General features: G+C 38.2%; 1 protein-coding gene across 5 annotated transcripts in view; it reads right to left on the bottom strand.

The window, feature by feature from the left end:
- Positions 1-17,392, bottom strand: part of GPCPD1 (glycerophosphocholine phosphodiesterase 1) — a 66,838-nt gene that overhangs the window by 28,182 nt on the left and 21,264 nt on the right. For all 5 annotated transcript variants that reach the window (XR_005024742.2, XR_005024743.2, XR_008997896.1 and 2 more), the window contains exons 7-12: positions 16,395-16,518; positions 13,115-13,346; positions 11,390-11,552; positions 10,940-11,072; positions 10,235-10,289; positions 1,410-1,502 (exon numbers count right to left, since the gene is read on the bottom strand). Coding sequence is in view for 2 of the 5 variants with exons in the window: in XM_036885114.2 (XP_036741009.1) it covers positions 1,410-1,502; positions 10,235-10,289; positions 10,940-11,072; positions 11,390-11,552; positions 13,115-13,346; positions 16,395-16,518 (800 nt within the window). In the remaining 3 variants the exon portion in view is untranslated. The remainder of the gene's footprint in view (positions 1-1,409; positions 1,503-10,234; positions 10,290-10,939; positions 11,073-11,389; positions 11,553-13,114; positions 13,347-16,394; positions 16,519-17,392) is intronic.

Genomic DNA, 17,392 nt, shown 5'->3' with positions numbered 1-17,392 from the left:
ACTACTTACAGTTTTATAATGAACATGAATTGATTTTACTAGCTTAAAAATGAAAACTGAAAATACATACAATTTGTCACTTTCATCCCCCAATTAACTCACTAGAGTTCAACTTAAGAGTAAGACAAAGTCTGGTGAAAATGGGAGATCAGTAACATTCTTCAACTAACTCACAGATTTTTAGAAGTGACAATTAGAGCCATTAACCTCAATCTTGGTTAATAAGACCCTTTACCACTCCTCCTCCTTGTTTCTCTTTGTATCATGTTTCCTCACAGCAAAACCAACCTGCCCGCTTCTAATTAGTTATTCTACCTCCATCTTCTAACTAGGTACATCTCCTCCGTCACCTTTCCTGACCATTTCACAGAGCTGGAACAGCCCTTTTCTGTACACAGTAATCCGAACCCATGTGACTGATTAGAATCCACTAGCAGGCAGAGCCAGGGGCCTTACCATATTTTCACACCAGAGAATGTTGTGTGATACAGGGTTATACATGTTAGCAAACCAGCCTTAGCTTTAAATCAACTCAGTGGAAAATGACACCTAACACAGTTTTAAAGAAAATGCCAAAAAAAAACCTCCTAACTTAAGCATCTGAGAAACCAGCTGGTTAACCTTCATACAGAAGTTAAACACTACATAACTCATCAGAATTATGTTTGAAGAATAATTACAATTTTTAAGATACAATATGCATTTTCCTGGACTTTCCCCTCTATCATGCTTACCTCTGCATTCTCACCAACTTCCACTCCAGTTCAGGCTTACCTCACCTTTGGCCCACATTACCAGTCCCCTTGCCTCTAGTCTCTATTTTCTTAAATCCCCATTGCATCAGGTACCAAAGTATTGATCTAGAAGCTTAGTTCTTAACATTGCTTCTTGGCTTAAATGTCTTTCCTATCTCCCCAGCTCCTACACTGAAACCCCTTCACTGAGGCCATCCATTCCCTGGCTCCAAAGAATTTTTCCAATTTTATTTTTCATGGTGGCTTTTCCTGCTTTAGCCAAATCATAGTAGCCTATTAGTTGATGAAAAAGCTTGAAGCAGAAATAGAAGGGAGCTAGAAAACAAACACGATGAGTTTCCTCTCCTGCCTCAACAGAGATGGTGACAGACTGACATGGAAACGACTTGGAATGTCTGTTTGCTAAATAATATAAAATAGCAAGTTCAGCCATAGAGACCTTACTCCAGGAAATTATTACTATCTCCATCTTCACACTCTCTCAGTGTTATAGGATCTTGAGAGAGGAAAGGATTGTCAGTAATTCACCAAGAAAGTGAATTGACCACCTCTATTTAATAAATAATCTTACACACATACATATAAAACAAACTTCATAGTTTTTAAACCTTCTACCTAACCATGAGAGTCTAAAATGAAGGAACTTCAACATACCTTTTTCATAGTCAAACAGCAGGTGAGATCATGATATACTACAGGCACAAAATCTTTTGAAAGATGCACATCAAATTCTACAAAGGCTGCACCCTTGACAGGAATGAAGGAAACAAGCATTTGAAAAACATTAATCTGGGTCACAATATACCTAAAACTATAAGGACATAAGAAATTTATTGATCACTGTAAAATCATAGACTTATCTACAAAACCATAAAACTTCATGATTTAATGCAACACTTTAAGCTTTTTCAAAAAAGTAATTTCTTCCCTCAAAGCAATTACAAATATTTCTCTTTATTGCAATAGCACCACAATTATTTCCTGGCCAAAAAAAGAAATCTACTTGAGCACACCCCGGGGCCACTCCATAATGGACAGCCTGCACAGGTGTCATGTCCACTACTGCTGTTAGGAGACACAGAGCCTAACAGGAGCCTGGAGCACAGGGCTACCTCACAACCGTTGCCCTGCACATCTGAGTGGGACAGCTGAACCTCAAAGAGGAGGTGGTAGAAAGAGTAAGCTGCAGTCTGCTCCCTGGTGCACTTGAGCAGCGCCCTTTTCAGCTTTTCTTCGCAAACCCTGAGTGATCAGATCAAAGAGGAAACTACAACTGCTGCTGTAAAGACAGACAAAGCGAAAATGAGCAACAAGAATGGCAATGCACATGCCCAATTTCCTGACAGAAGCCTCAACAGGAGAAGGACAAGAACTACAGTCAAGGGTATATTTTTAAGTCAGATCCATTCGGACATGAATTAATCCAAATAAAGACAGAACATAAACTGACATGGACATTTGTGCACTCATTGAAAGCAAGCCAGCTGAGAGAGTGGAAACAAGGCCTGAGGATTCTGTAATGGATAGATATGTTTCCACGCCTTATCCTGAGTCACAGCATGGTGCTCGATGATTGTGAGTACACATGGATCACAAACTAGACCCAAAGGAGCCTACTTCCTTGATTTCTGAAGAGGAAATAAGCTTAGCTACTTCTATTATTGTAGCTAGACATAAAACAATAAAGCAAACCATTTCTAGGGAACAGAAAAAACCCTAACACCCCTTATTATAATGACTAAGCATAAGAAATTATAGTTTTTTAGTTTAAAATGTTTAATTTTACATTGTTATCATCCTTTAGGAAGATCATCTTACTAAGAGATAAAACTTGATCCCAAAATTTATTTGTGAGGTTTAAGAAATAAGCCAACAGACCAAAATATCTTGGAAGATATGTTTCAACATTAAAACAAACTAGCCATTAATAACTAATGTAAGACTTTTAAAAATATGATCCATATGAATTACAAAGGTTTTCATCAGAATGTGGAAGAAAATTGCTTAATGATATCCTCTCTCAAAAAGCACAGAAACCCTGAAAGTTCCTTAATGGGGATCCTCATGTGTTTACACTAATAAAATGTTTATAGTAGTTAGCAATAATGGACTAAAACTGGTTTCAAATAATGAATTATAGCCAAACATACCTATAGCCTTAATATCATCCTTTGAACACAAAGACAAAACTATTAATATTTTTAAACATTACAATAAATAATTACGATAATCTCAGATGTCATGAATTATAAAATGCATCATTTTATATACCAACTAAGCGGAGGGGGAAATGGTGCCCATCAAACCATGGCACAAAGCTAAGAAAAGCTGTAAGACCAATCCCAATTTTAGAGATGTTAAAACATGAAAAAAGTATGTCTTCGCATAGATGTTCACTCACTGTAAGTTGATAAATATCTGACTATCAAGTTTACTTGCTGAACTGTTTTTTAAATGGCAAAGTTTAAGGCATGTGGAAGGCACTGGAAAAAGTGGAAATAAGAGGATGAGATGTTCCTTCATTTTCCCCTTAGGTTAATTTTGCAACATGAAGCTTTTCATTCAGGTTCACAGGAATTTGGCAGGGGTGTAGGGGGATGGGAGTTGGGAGGGTACAGTCTCAGGTCCTTGATTAAAAATGTCAAGTTGCAGTTGCTGAAAAAACTAAAATACAGACTAACCCTTTATAATTAGATGAAAGAAGTTCAGAACCTGAACAAAATCAAGTTGGGATATAGGATGTAAACTGACAAACTTTGTTTTTTTATTTTTTTTATTTGGTATCATTAATCTACAATTACAGAAAGAACATTATGTTTACTAGGTTCCCCCCTTCACCAAGTCCCCCCGACATACCCCTTGACAGTCACTGTCCATCTGCGTAGTAAGATGCTGTAAAATCACTACTTGTCTTCTCTGTGTTGCGCAGCCCTCCCCGTGCCCCCTACGCACTATACATGCTAATCATAATGCCCTCTTTCTTTTTCCCCGCCCTTATCCCTCCCTTCCCACCCATCGTTCCCAGTCGCTTTCCCTTTGGTAACTATTAGTCCATTCTTGGGTTCTGTGATTCTGCTGCTGTTTTGTTCCTTCAGTTTTCCTTTGTTCTTATACTCCACATATGAGTGAAATCATTTGGTACTTGTCCTTCTCCGCCTGGCTTATTTCACTGAGCATAATACTACCCTGTAGCTCCATCCACGTTGTTGCAAATGGTAGGATGTTTTTTTCTTATGGCTGCGTAATATTCCATTGTGTATATGTACCACTCCTTCTTTATCCATTCACCTACTGATGGACATTTAGGTTGCTTCCATACCTTGGCTATTGTAAACAGTGCAGCGATACACATAGGGGTGCATGTGTCTTTTTCAAATTGGAGTGCTGCATTCTTAGGGTAAATTCCTAGAAGTGGAATTCCTGGGTCAAATGGTTATTTCTATTTTGAGCATTCTGAGGAACCTCCATACTGCTTTCCACAATGGTTGAACTAGTTTACATTCCCACCAACAGTGTAGGAGGGTTCCCCTTTCTCCACAACCTCACCAACATTTGTTGTTGTCTGTCTTTTCGATGATGGCGATCCTTACTGGTGTGAGGTGATATCTCATTGTGGTTTTAATTTGCATTTCTCTGATGATTAGTGATGTGGAGCATCTTTTCATGTGCCTGTTGGCCATCTGGATTTCTTCTTTAGAGAACTGTCTATTCAGCTCCTCTGCCCATTTCTTAAATGGATTATTTGCTTTTTGTTTGTTGAGGTGTGTGAGCTCCTTATATATTTTGGATGTCAATCCTTTATTGGATCTGTCATTTATGAATATGTTCTCCCATATTGTAGGACACCTTTTTGTTCTATTGATGGTGTCCTTTGCTGTACAGAAGCTTTTTAGCTTGATATAGTTCCACTTGTTCATTTTTGCCTTTGTTTCCCTTGCCCGGGGAGATATGTTCATGAAGAAGTCACGCATGTTTATGTCCATGAGATTTTTGCCTATGTTTTTTTTCTAAGAGTTTTATGGTTTCATGACTTACATTCAGGTCTTTGATCCACTTGGAGTTTACTTTTGTGTATGAGGTTAGACAGTGATCCAGTTTCATTCTCTTACATGTAGCTGTCCACTTTTGCCAGCACCATCTGTTGAAGAGACTGTCATTTCCCCATTGTATGTTCATGGCTTCTTTATCGTATATTAATTGGCCATATATGTTTGGGTTAATGTCTGGAGTCTCTATTCTGTTCCACTGGTCTGTGGCCCTGTTCTTGTGACAGTACCAAGTTGTCTTGATTACTGTGGCTTTGTAGTAGAGCTTGAAGTTGGGGAGTGAGATCCCCCCCACTTTTTCTTCCTTCTCAGGATTGCTTTGGCTATTCGGGGTCTTTGATGGTTCCATATGAATTTTTGAACTATTTGTTCCAGTTCATTGAAGAATGCTGTTGGTAATCTGATAGGGATTCCATCGAATCTGTATATTGCTTTGGGCAGGATGGCCATTTTGACGATATCAATTCTTCCTAGACAGGAGCATGGGATGAGTTTCCATTTGTTAGTGACCTCTTTAATTTCTCTTAAGAGTGTCTTGTAGTTTTCAGGGTATAGGTCTTTCACTCTTTTGGATGCTATTGTGAAATGGAATTGTTTTCCTGATTTCTCTTTCTGTTAGTTCATTGTTAGTGTATAGGAGAGCCACAGATTTCTGTGTGTTACTTTTGTATCCTGCAACTTTGCTGAATTTTGATATTAGTCCTAGTAGTTTTGCAGTCGAGACTTTAGGGTTTTTTATGTACAATATCATGTCATCTGCAAATAGTGACAGTTTGACTTCTTCTTTACCAGAATTTATCTGGATTCCTTGTATTTCTTTGTTTTGTCTGATTGCTGTGGCTAGGACCTCCAGTACCACGTTCAGTAACAGTGGGGAGAGTGGGCATCCCTGTCTTGTTCCCGATCTCAGAGGAAAAGGTTTCAGTCTCTCGCTGTTCAGTATGATGTTAGTTGTGGGTTTATCATATATGGCCTTTATTATGTTGAGGTACTTGCCCTCTATGCCCATTTTGTTGAGAGTTTTTATCAGGAATGGATGTTGAATTTTGTCGAATGCTTTTTCAGCATCTATGGAGATGATGATGTGGTTTTTGTCTTTCTTTTTGTTGATGTGGTGGATGATGTTGATGGATTTTCAAATGTTGTACCATCCTTGCATCCCTGGGATGAATCCCACTTGGTCCTGGTGTATGATCCTCTTGATGTATTTTTGAATTCGGTTTGCTAATATTTTGTTGAGTATTTTTGCATCTACGTTCATCAGGGATATTGGTCTGTAGTTTTCTTTTTTGGTGGGGTCTTTGCCTGGTTTTGGTATTAGGGTGATGTTAGCTTCATAGAATGAGTTTGGGAGTATCCCCTCCTCCTCTATTTTTTGGAAAACTTTAAGGAGAATGGGTACTATGTCTTCCCTGTATGTCTGATAAAATTCCGAGGTAAATCCATCTGGCCCGGGGGTTTTGTTCTTTGGTAGTTTTTTGATTACTGCTTCAATTTCGTTGCTGGTAATTGGTCTGTTTAGATTTTCTGTTTCTTTCTGGGTCAGTCTTGGAAGGTTGTATTTTTCTAGGAAGTTGTCCATTTCTCCTCGGTTTCCCAGCTTGGTAGCATATAGGTTTTCATAGTATTCTCTAATAATTCTTTGTATTTCTGTGGGGTCCGTCGTGATTTTTCCTTTCTCATTTCTGATACTGTTGATTTGTGTTGACTCTCTTTTCTTCTTAATAAGTCTGGCTAGAGTCTTATCTATTTTGTTTATTTTCTTGAGGAACCAGCTCTTGGTTTCATTGATTTTTTCTATTGTTTTATTCTTCTCAATTTTATTTATTTATTCTCTGATCTTTATTATGTCCCTCCATCTGATGACCTTAGGCCTCATTTGTTCTTCTTTTTCCAATTTTGATAATTGTGACATTATTTGGGATTGTTCTTCCTTCTTTACATATGCCTGGATTGCTATATACTTTCCTCTTAAGACTGCTTTTGCTGCGTCCCACAAAAGTTGGGGCTTTGTGTTGTTGTTGTCATTTCTTTCCATATATTGCTGGATCTCCATTTTAATTTGGTCATTGATCCATTGATTATTTAGGAGCATGTTGTTAAGCCTCCATGTGTTTGTGAGCCTTTTTGCTTTCTTGGTACAATTTATTTCTAGTTTTATACCTTTGTGGTCTGAAAAGTTGGCTGGTAGGATTTCAATCTTTTAGAATTTACTGAGGTTCTTTTTGTGGCCTAGTATGTGGTCTATTCTGGAGAATGTTCCTTGTGCACTTGAGAAGAATGTGTATCCTGTTGCTTTTGGATGTAGAGTTCTATAGATGTCTATTAGGTCCATTTGTTCTAGCGTGTTGTTCAGTGCCTCTGTGTCCTTACTTATTTTCTGTCTGGTGGATCTGTCCTTTGGAGTGAGTGGTGTGTTAAAGTCTCCCAAAATGAATGCATTGCATTCTATTTCCTCCTTGAATTCTGTTAGTATTCATTTCACATATGCTGGTGCTCCTGTATTGGGTGCATATATGTTTATAATGGTTATATCCTCTTGTTGGACTGAGCCCTTTATCATTATGTAATGTCCCTCTTTATCTCTTGTGACTTTCTTTGTTTTGAAGTCTCTTTTGTCTGATACTAATACTGCAACACCTACTTTTTTCTCTCTGTTGTTTGCATGAAATACCTTTCTCCATCCCTTGATTTTTAATCTGTGCATGTCTTTGGGTTTGAGGTGAGTCTCTTGTAAGCACTATATAGATGGGTCCTGCTTTTTTATCCATTCTATTACTCTGTGTCTTTTGATTGGTGCATTTAGTCCATTTACATTTAGGGTGATTATTGAAAGATATGTACTTATTGCCATTGCAGGCTTTAGATTTGTGGTTACCAAAGGTTCAAGGTTAGCTTGTTTACTACCTTACTGTCTGACCTCACTCGCTTATTGAGCTGTTATAAACACAGTCTGATGATTATTTCTTTCCCTTCTTTTTCCTCCTCCTCCATTCTTCATATGTTGGGTGTTTTGTTCTGTGCTCTTTTTAGGAGTGCTCCCATCTAGAGCAGTCCCTCTAAGATACCCTGTAGAGGTGGTTTGTGGGAGGCAAATTCCCTGAACTTTTGCTTGTCTGGGAATTGTTTAATTCCTCCTTCATTTTTAAATGATAATCGTGCTGGATACAGTAACCTTTGTTCAAGGCCCTTCTGTTTCATTGCCTTAAATATATCATGCCATTCTCTTCTGGCCTGTAAGGTTTCTGTTGAGAAGTCTGATGATAGCCTGATGGGTTTTCCTTTGTAGGTGAACTTTTTTCTCTCTTTGGCTGTCTTTAATACTCTGTCCTTGTGCTTGATGTTTGCCATTTTAATTATTATGTGTCTTGGTGTTGTCCTCTTTGGGTCCCATCTCTCGGGAGTTCTGTGTGCCTCCGTAGTCTGAGCAACTATTTCCTCCCCCAGTTTGGGGAAGTTCTCAGCAATTATTTCTTCAAAGACACTCTCTATCCCTTTTTCTCTCTCTTCTTCCTCTGGTAACCCTATAATGCAGATATTGTTCCTTTTGTATTGGTCACACAGTTCTCTTAATATTGTTTCATTCCTGGAGATCCTTTTATCTCTCTCTGCATCAGCTTCTATGCGTTCCTGTTCTCTGGTTTCTATTCCATCAATGGCCTCTTGCATCTTATCCATTCTGCTTATAAATCCTTCCAGAGTTTGTTTCACTTCTGTAATCTCCCTCCGGACATCTGTAATCTCCCTCCAGACTTCATCCCTTCGCTCTTGCATATTTCTCTGCAGCTCTGTCAGCATGTTTATGATTTTTATTTTGAATTCTTTTTCAGGAAGACTGGTTAGGTCTGCCTCTGCAGATCCTTTCTCAAGTGTAACTATCTTGGACTGGACCAGATTTTTTTGCCTTTTCATGGTGATAGCAGTGGCTGTAGGCAGGTTGCGGGTGTGTCAGCTGGGAGAAGAAAGTCCTTTTCTGCTTGCTGGATGCCTTGCCCTTCTCCGCTGCCTGTGATGGTTACCTGCACTCCTGGAGCAGCCACCGCATTAGTCCCCTAAGCTGCTGTGGGCGGGGTGTCTGTCAGAGCAGCGCGTAGCCCCGCGGGGAGTGGCAGGCACACCGTGTGCGCTCTTCTGTGCTAGCGGCGACCCTGCTGGGCAGCTGTGTGACAGCAGTGGCCTTTGGGTCTGGCCTGGGCGGCTGTGCATTGGACTGGGATTCCGGTCGGCTGCTGGGAGTGCGCCTGCTCCCTCTGGCTCCACTGCAGGTGCGTGTGGGGCTCTTCTGTGCAGGCTTTTACCGGGCTCTGGCTCCACTGCCACCGGTGGGTGCGAGCTACGCCCGGACTGTTCGGTCGCACCGCTGCGGGCTAGCACAAGCCTCTCCTGCGGCGCACGTATCTGCTCTCGGTTCCTTCCGGCGCTGCCGTCCCCGGCACACGCTGCCACTCTCCTGCTACTGGGCCCGTGTGTCGGAGTCCGTGCCAGTTGGAGGAACGACTGGCAGTCTGCTTAGTGCCGTGAGGGGCTTCAGAGCTGCACTGCCTCCGTTTAGGGCGCCTAAGTTTCCCTGGTATTCCCAGCTGCCGGGACAACTTCGTCCAGCTATGGAGTCCCTGTCTCTTTAAGACTTTCAGAAAGCACTCGCTTTTCTTTTGTCTCAGGGGTGCTGGTTGCGGGGACCTGCCCACAGGTTTTGCTTTTCCGTTTCTGTAATATCCAGCACCCCGTGCACCTTGTGTCTGCGTTCCAGGTGCGGATTTCTAGAGCTGGTTGTTTAGGAGTCCTGGGCTTTCACTCCCTCCCTGTTCCGACTCCTTTCTTCCCGCCGGGTTTTGGGGTGGGGGAGCGTTCGGGTCCCACCTGGCTGCGGCTTGTATCTTACCCCCTTCATGTGCTGCTGAGTTCTTGCAGATGTAGATGTAGATGTATCCTGGCTGTTGTACTGCATCCACTGGTGTCTCTTTTAGGAATAGTTGTATTTATTGTACTTTCATAAATATATATGTTTTGGGGAGGAGATTTCCTCTGAACTACTTACGCCGCCATCTTCCCCTCTCATCGACAAACTTTGTTTTTAAGCATTATATAAAATCACTATCAAATCCTCCTATAAACATCTCCAAAGGACTACCTGAATGATCAGAAAACCAGGGCTTCATGGGGAACATTTTTCTTGCCTCAGTCACTCAAAATTTATCTCAAAAAAAAGGATGCTTATGATTCTATTGTTTTCATCCCAATCTTCTCCTAGGTTCTAAATACAAATGCCTACAAATACTTCACCTTCACTTAGAAACATACTATAGGAAGCATAAATTTTTAACCTATTTAACCTATTAATGCAGACTGGGAGAGACTCCCCAGACCCACATTTCTCTACTGTTTTACCTTTGGACCAGAAGTCCAAAATTGTTTCAAAAGAGGCTCACTTACATGACTAGCAGCATTTCTTAAAGATGCAATAGTATTTTCTTGAACTTTAGCAAGCCTGAAAGAGAAGAAATACATAGAAATATAATTATTATATACTACAGAAAAGAAAACAAATGTGATTTATTCCATAAATGTAAGCTCTAACAATTACAGGGCTTTACTAGCTGAATATATAAACATATTTTACACCAACACACACACTTCTCCAAGTGAGGTGACCAATTACAGGAAACAATCCTTTGCAATGGCATGAAGTAGTAGAGACAGAGAAACTTGTTCCTTGCAATGAAACCTCAGATGACTTAGTACTGGGGGATGGGAAAAGGCTGACACACCAGCAGGGTAGAAGTACTGAAACCAAACGGAGAACAGGTGAGGAAGCCAAGACCAGAGAGGGCAACATGTGAAAGTCAGGAACACAACAGACATACGAGGGTCACCAGGCTGACGCTGCATCAAGCTTTTTCCCCCTGGCTTTCTACTTTCAATGTCTCTCTCATCATCAGTTCAGAAGAATATTAGAAAGACTGACCGCAATCTCAGGAGTTAGTCTCTAATTAATATGAATTGGGAACCTCAAACACCAAATTACATTTAATCCCAGGTAATAATAAGAGGATCATTCAGCTTTTGGTGGGCCAAACCAATGTAGCCCTACCAAGCATAAACTACCAAATGCTGACACCACTCAAACAGTCAACTTACTGAGCAGTTGTTGTAGAATTCCCTGCACCTCGATGTCCAACATCCAGTGGTGTTCTTGGCTTCCAGTACTTGGAAAATGAAGATTTCATGTCACAACTGTACCCTGGTAATGGCTTAATAACTATATAGTCAACTTTTGCAGGAAAAAAGGGGGAGGGACAAAAATAAAGATTATTAAAAAGATCATGATCAGCTCAGCTATATTTAAGTACCACTCAAACCAGCTTCATCAATCTCCATCAAATAGAAAAAAGCAACAAGTCAAAACTGACTCAAAGTAGAGCTTCCAGGAAATTTGGTATGTCCCTTACTGCTACTATGTTAGCTAATATTCTAAAACAAATCATTAACTTTATCTTTGCCATTCTCAAAAGCTCAATTTGAAAGTAACTGAAATTCTATTCTAACCTTTGCTTACGTGTCTAGGCTACCCTGCTTCTCCAGGCTCACCTCTCACTTTGCCTATTGTTTTTCTGGAATTTCTGCTCATGATGGGGAGAGTGAGGATTCCAGCACTCTTCCCACTCTCAGCAATGGTAGATGATAAGAGGCATGCTGTACCCACGTGTCCAGGGAAGGCGTCCCCCTGAACTACATGTTCACTGAGGTCTTCCTGAAAAAGATGAGGTTCACAGTGATCCACATTCTTAGGCTTCAATATTTTCCATTTAAAGATAAAAAACTCTCCTAAAGTCAACTCAGAATTGACAGGGAAGATCAGTAAGAAACACAACCAAATTTATATTCAGGTAATTTAGATAGCGTCTTTGTAACAATGATATACAGTATATCATATTTTAAGATTTTCTATAATACTTTATTAATCATAACTGTGGACTTGCACTTTTGATCCTCTAACATGTATTAGGTGAAGTTAAAGCACTGACTGAAAGTTTCTAAGTGCTTCTATACTCAAAGACTAAAATATACCTGTGGTGAGCTCTTAAGTCTATTATGTTCTCTAGAAATGTGTCTACACAGGTGACATAGAGGGACAGTAACTCTCCAGGAAACTGAAAGCTCATTTTAGATCATACTGGATTTTATCAGCCTCGTCTATAGGTAAAATAATATTTCCCAAACTGCTAACCAAAGGAAAGGGAAGTTAAGCTGTTTGAAAGATAATTAAAAGGCAGGTCTTTCAGGAATAAGGAAACCTCACATTTTTATAATAAAGTCCCATAGGTCTTATTACTTAGGTAAGACCTAATTGTGGGGCTTTTAACAATAAAGTTTTTAATCACAGCTTTTTTAAAGGAAATCTTTAAATTCCACATAATGCAAGATAGCCAAAAAGCTAGTCACAAAGGCTATGTCTAAACATGTCAACAAATTAAACAATTCAAAGAATATAATTTTAATTATGTGTAACAAGTGTCACTCACTGGGTTTAAATCCATCTTGAATTTAGCTATTTCAAAGAAACTGGCTAGGTGCTACTGCATAGTCCTTATTCTCAAAGATTTAAACTCTAACCTAGTGGAAATGGAAGTGAAAGTGCCAACAGGCGAGGGCCTAAGACAGCACCCATGAGCCACTGAGCCTGGCACAACAGGGCCAGGACCCCAGGGGAGGACCCACTCACGGGGAGCCCCTGAATAGTAAGCCAAGAGCTCTAGTGTAAGAGTGACAAGGAGCTCTGGGAAGCTGGCAGCTTCAACTCTGAATAGCCTGGCACAATGTTCACAGCAACAATTTTTCATTACAAATTTATAATTATCAAGTAAAGTTTCAAAAATGAGTCCAGTGTTACAATGAGTTCTTACAATAAAATGCCTTGAAAAACCACAGACTTCAGCCATTAAGAGGGCTCCTGCAAGCTCCTTACATCAGGCTGCCCACCAAGGGTTGTACAGCCTGCCCACCCCTTGTTTATCCTTGGAGGCCCCTTTGGATACTACCTACCTATGCTTAGAACAGACACAGACATCATGCCATCTGGTCTTGATGTAATACATCAATTCTGCTTAAGTTCTCTTAATTCCATTCTTAACTGTACTCGAGTCTGCCAACTCCAAGCTTTTTAAGTCTGCTAAAATGTACAGAGGAGTAAACATCTACAAAGCTGTATGAGCTGCAGGTTTACACAAATTAGACTAACATAAAAATCAAAGTGTATGTAAAAATGTGCTCATGCCTGCATTTTTCCTCAACCCCTTCCATGAAACTACTCACCTCAAAAAAATCAAAAATTAGTTCCAGGTTATCTGGTTCCATTGTCTGTATGCTATATTCTGTCCAACGATCAGGCTGTAAGCCATATCCGCACTCTGGCTGTGAATGCCTGCACTTGAACTCATGGTCGCTTATTAAGGATATCTCCAGGCTATTGGACATTTTGTGGAGAACAGTGGGAGACACTCTATCATCGTCATCTTCCTCCAGACCCTCCAGTGTCAGCTTTACCCTACAAGAAAGGACAAAATAATGACATGCAAAAAGGAGAACAGAAGGAAAACTCATATAAGTATTACCTAACTGCTGAATTTAAAAGTGCTCCCTGACTATCTTCAAATAACAAAAATATATAATATAAAGACCACACATACTAGAGGTTATTGCATTGATTATGTTTAAAACACACTGATTTATAAAAATCTGCATATATTTCTGCTAAGTACTAAAATGAGACAAATGCTCATTATGCCTAAGGTTATTTTAATTAATTCTTTGTTATTTTTTAAATGAACCTAAAGAGGTATTTACTAAAATCCCATTTAAAACTGGTTATCTCAATTTCTTTTGAGAAGTTCACAAGTGTATATATATATAAAACAAGCACAAAACCGAACCACATTTCTGTTACTGTGCATTAAAAGAATGTTAAGAGTTGGAGGCTGTAAATTTAAAATTTTCTCCTTTCTTCTACCTTACTACAGTGAATCCAGGTACTTTGTCAAAAGCATATTATTAAGCAAAAAATACTGTATTAAATATATTTACTTTTATGCATATTTTTTATGTATGCATATATACCTATATAAATGTACCTTTTCAGTGAAACAAATGAACAGAAAAATAACCAAGGGTCTAAAACTTCACAGCAGTGAAAACAAAGAGCAGCTACCCAAGCCATAGGGCCACAGATTATTCTACTCTCAATGAGAAGCAATTACTTTCAGAGCACTTGTAATGCCAAGAAGTCAACTCAATTCCAGAAAATTTCTTGCACCAACTGAAATGAGTACATATTAAACAATTTCAATACTATTAATGTAGGAAACAATGTTACTGCACAGAGCTAACAGTTGAGCTACAAAAACTTTTCATTCTAAATGGGATCTGATTGATAATACAAATCAGGAATGGTATTAGAGGGGCCTCCTCTCTCTTCATTACCTCCTGCCTCCAACCACTGCTGAGGCTTGTCTTACAGCCACATTCTGAGGTCACCCAGAGGGAACATCTACACAGACTATTCAGCTAGTAATATTGTTCTGTAACCACACTATAAAATCAAAAGTAACACTTCAATAATCCAAACAAAACTCATCAGCTCTTCTCAGAAATCACACTCTTAGGAATAGCAGAATTGATTCTGCTGGTAAGTCTGAAGGAACAAACATTCTCTACTGGGCATATGAAGAGATCACAAATGGACAGGAATGAACAGGCAAGAAAAGCATGGAAGATAAAAATGGCTATTCTGCCAATACCAATACCAATGTTCATCTACCAAAGGAAAAAAAAATCAAATTTAAAGGTATCCATGAAAGAAGTCAGGTCATTTATGTTAAAGCTTTCTTCAAATAGCTATTTCAATGTTATAGTCTATCATCAAGAAGAAACCTTGCTTTCCACTTACTGGCAGAGCCAACTGAAAGAGAAACTTTGGTTTAAAACTTGGTGTTAAAGAGATAGAACAGCATGTCTAGTATTCAACTTAAAATGCATAAGCTGTTGCAAAGTTTTTGAAGTCCTGATATCCTTAAATATAAATTTATTTCCTAAACCATGAAAGTTCAGTCTAATATTAACATGAATTTGGGAAAAAAAACCTGTCAGAACAACAATTTCTAGCTATGTGCAGTTACTTCAATAAGAAACAGTTATGTAATTGGCACAGCCCAACTAAGTATGGCTATACAAAATTATTCCAGTTTAAGCCTAAGCAACACAATAATATGTACAAACACTCAAAATAATTCCTATATAAACAAGACCAGTATAATATTCAGTATGCAATCCAATCAGAACCCCAACCATTGGTCATCTATTAATTTCTTAACTAACATCAAGGGGAAAAAAAATTCACATAAGCCCAACCAACTACCTAATCTTCTACTGCTATCTTTATTTCAAGGTCTCATGTTAGTAAGACACAGCTGTCAACAGCTGTAACAATTTATTAGCTTTTAACATGTAAATAAAATATTCAATTATGTATGACTGGGTACAGAATCTGTGCAGTTAAATGGATTTTGTAGATCAACCATGTGGCCCAATTACCTTGGTTTTTCAAAAGTGAAGTAGAGGTTTAGAAAAGCTAATGCACAGAGACAGGGTACACTCAAAACCCTACTCTCTTTCAGAACAGCCAATGCACAGGACTGTGAAGTATTATCCACTCTTTCCTTTATGTATTTTATGACTAGGATAAGTTAACTACTGTAATATTTATAGCAGCTACTATAAAACATATATGGATTTACAAACTCCAGTATCATTGTGAATTTTATTATGACAATAATAGATATTGTATTATTAATTACTTCAGTTACTGAATGGCCCTTTCAGCCCAGCCTTGACATTTTGTCAGAAAAGGTTACATTGCATATCAAGAAGTGTAACTCTTAAGTCCCGAAGTTACAAAAATTCAAATGATAAGGCTGTGTGGATCATTGAGAAGCACAAAGATTTATATGATGATAGTACAGAAAAATTAAGTTACCATTTACTATTTACACAAAGCATGACAACTAGTTCTTAAATTAATTTAGGATTAAGAAGAAATTAATCTGTAACTGCTGCGATAACTGCTACCTTTCTTCATGGAAAGTTTTTTTATTTTTTTATTTTCAAGCCACAGGAAAATTTAGGACACTGAAGGGTATTTCCAACAATCATTTTTCTCTGTTTATGCCATTTTCCTTTCATTTAGCACAAAATCATTTCCATTATATAAATTTTAAAACAAACTATTACTATACTAAAAGAATTTTAAATGGTGGAAACTACAAAAATATGTAAGCCTGGAAATCTCTTATTTATATAGAAACAGTTTTCTGGTTTCAAGTTTAGAGATTAACATAAATACATGTAACTAGCAATCTGAGGTGGAGTGGCAGTTCACTCTCACAAGACCCTGTAATTACAAGAAAATGTGACATTATCTGTAAGTGTGTTATTTTCTTGGTTTTATATACTTTTAAAGGCTAAAACCTAAAACCAAATAGGTTAGAAATCCACAGCATGAGTGAAAATAAATAGCGTAACAAAACACTTATGGTCATACCTAAATCTGGATTTTTTTAAATTTTTCTTGGTTATTGAGACGGGAGGTTTTTCAGAATAATGCAAACGTAATCTTATTTCAGTCTGACATGTCAGCCATCCAGAATCCAGAGTCTCAACACCATCTGACAAAGTAAACATGAAGAGCAATAATTACTATACATTTTTTTAAACAATCCAGTAAGTATAGTATACACTGACAATTCTAGCTAACATTAATATTTAAGTGCATTCAGTCTATATATCAATGCTATTTCTCTCCAAAGCAAATATATAAGTAGCCTTAAATTTGTCATTGAAAAAGAACTTTTATATTAAGTAGGGGGAAAATGTTAAATGAGTGTTAATAATTAGCCATACTTTAACAACTTCAGTAAATTAAAATATTCTTATTGAATCCATTACTGAAATAATACAAATCTATTCCAGAAAGAGTACATGTTCCAAGATAGCTTCTAGCCCAAAAGTTCCACTGGGAATGCCTATCACAATTCCAAAGCTTCAGATGAGCTACTCAGCTGAGATTACTTATGCCACAATGCTTGGGGGCTGAGATACAAGAGGTAAAAACAAAACTGTGATTCAATTCTGTGTCCTCACATAAAAAATAAACTGCATGATTGTGATAACACTGTGTTAACATTTTTTAATTTGTAGTTTCCTACTCTAACATATAGGTAATAAAATTTTCATAAATGCCAGAAAGCTGACAACTGTTTTAGACCTCTAAGTTTTTCATCTTCAGACATTTATAAAAAAAAAAACAAGAAACTTTTCTCCTTAGTTTTATAACCTTAAGTTTTATAACTTAAAAACATTTAATAATTATTAAGTTTTTTTCTTTTGCATTTTTAAAGTTTGGTATCATTAATATAAAATCACAAGAGCGACATTGTGGTTACTAGATTCCCCCCATTATCAAGTCCCCACCACACACCCCATTACAGTCAGTCCATTAAGTTTTAAAAATAAAGAGAAACTACTGTCATCTCTTAATTT

Source organism: Manis pentadactyla, chromosome 5 (assembly GCF_030020395.1).
Source record: "Manis pentadactyla isolate mManPen7 chromosome 5, mManPen7.hap1, whole genome shotgun sequence".
NCBI lineage: Eukaryota > Metazoa > Chordata > Mammalia > Pholidota > Manidae > Manis > Manis pentadactyla.
Note: the sequence above shows the minus strand (reverse complement) of the source record. Positions and strands in the feature narration are given on the sequence as shown.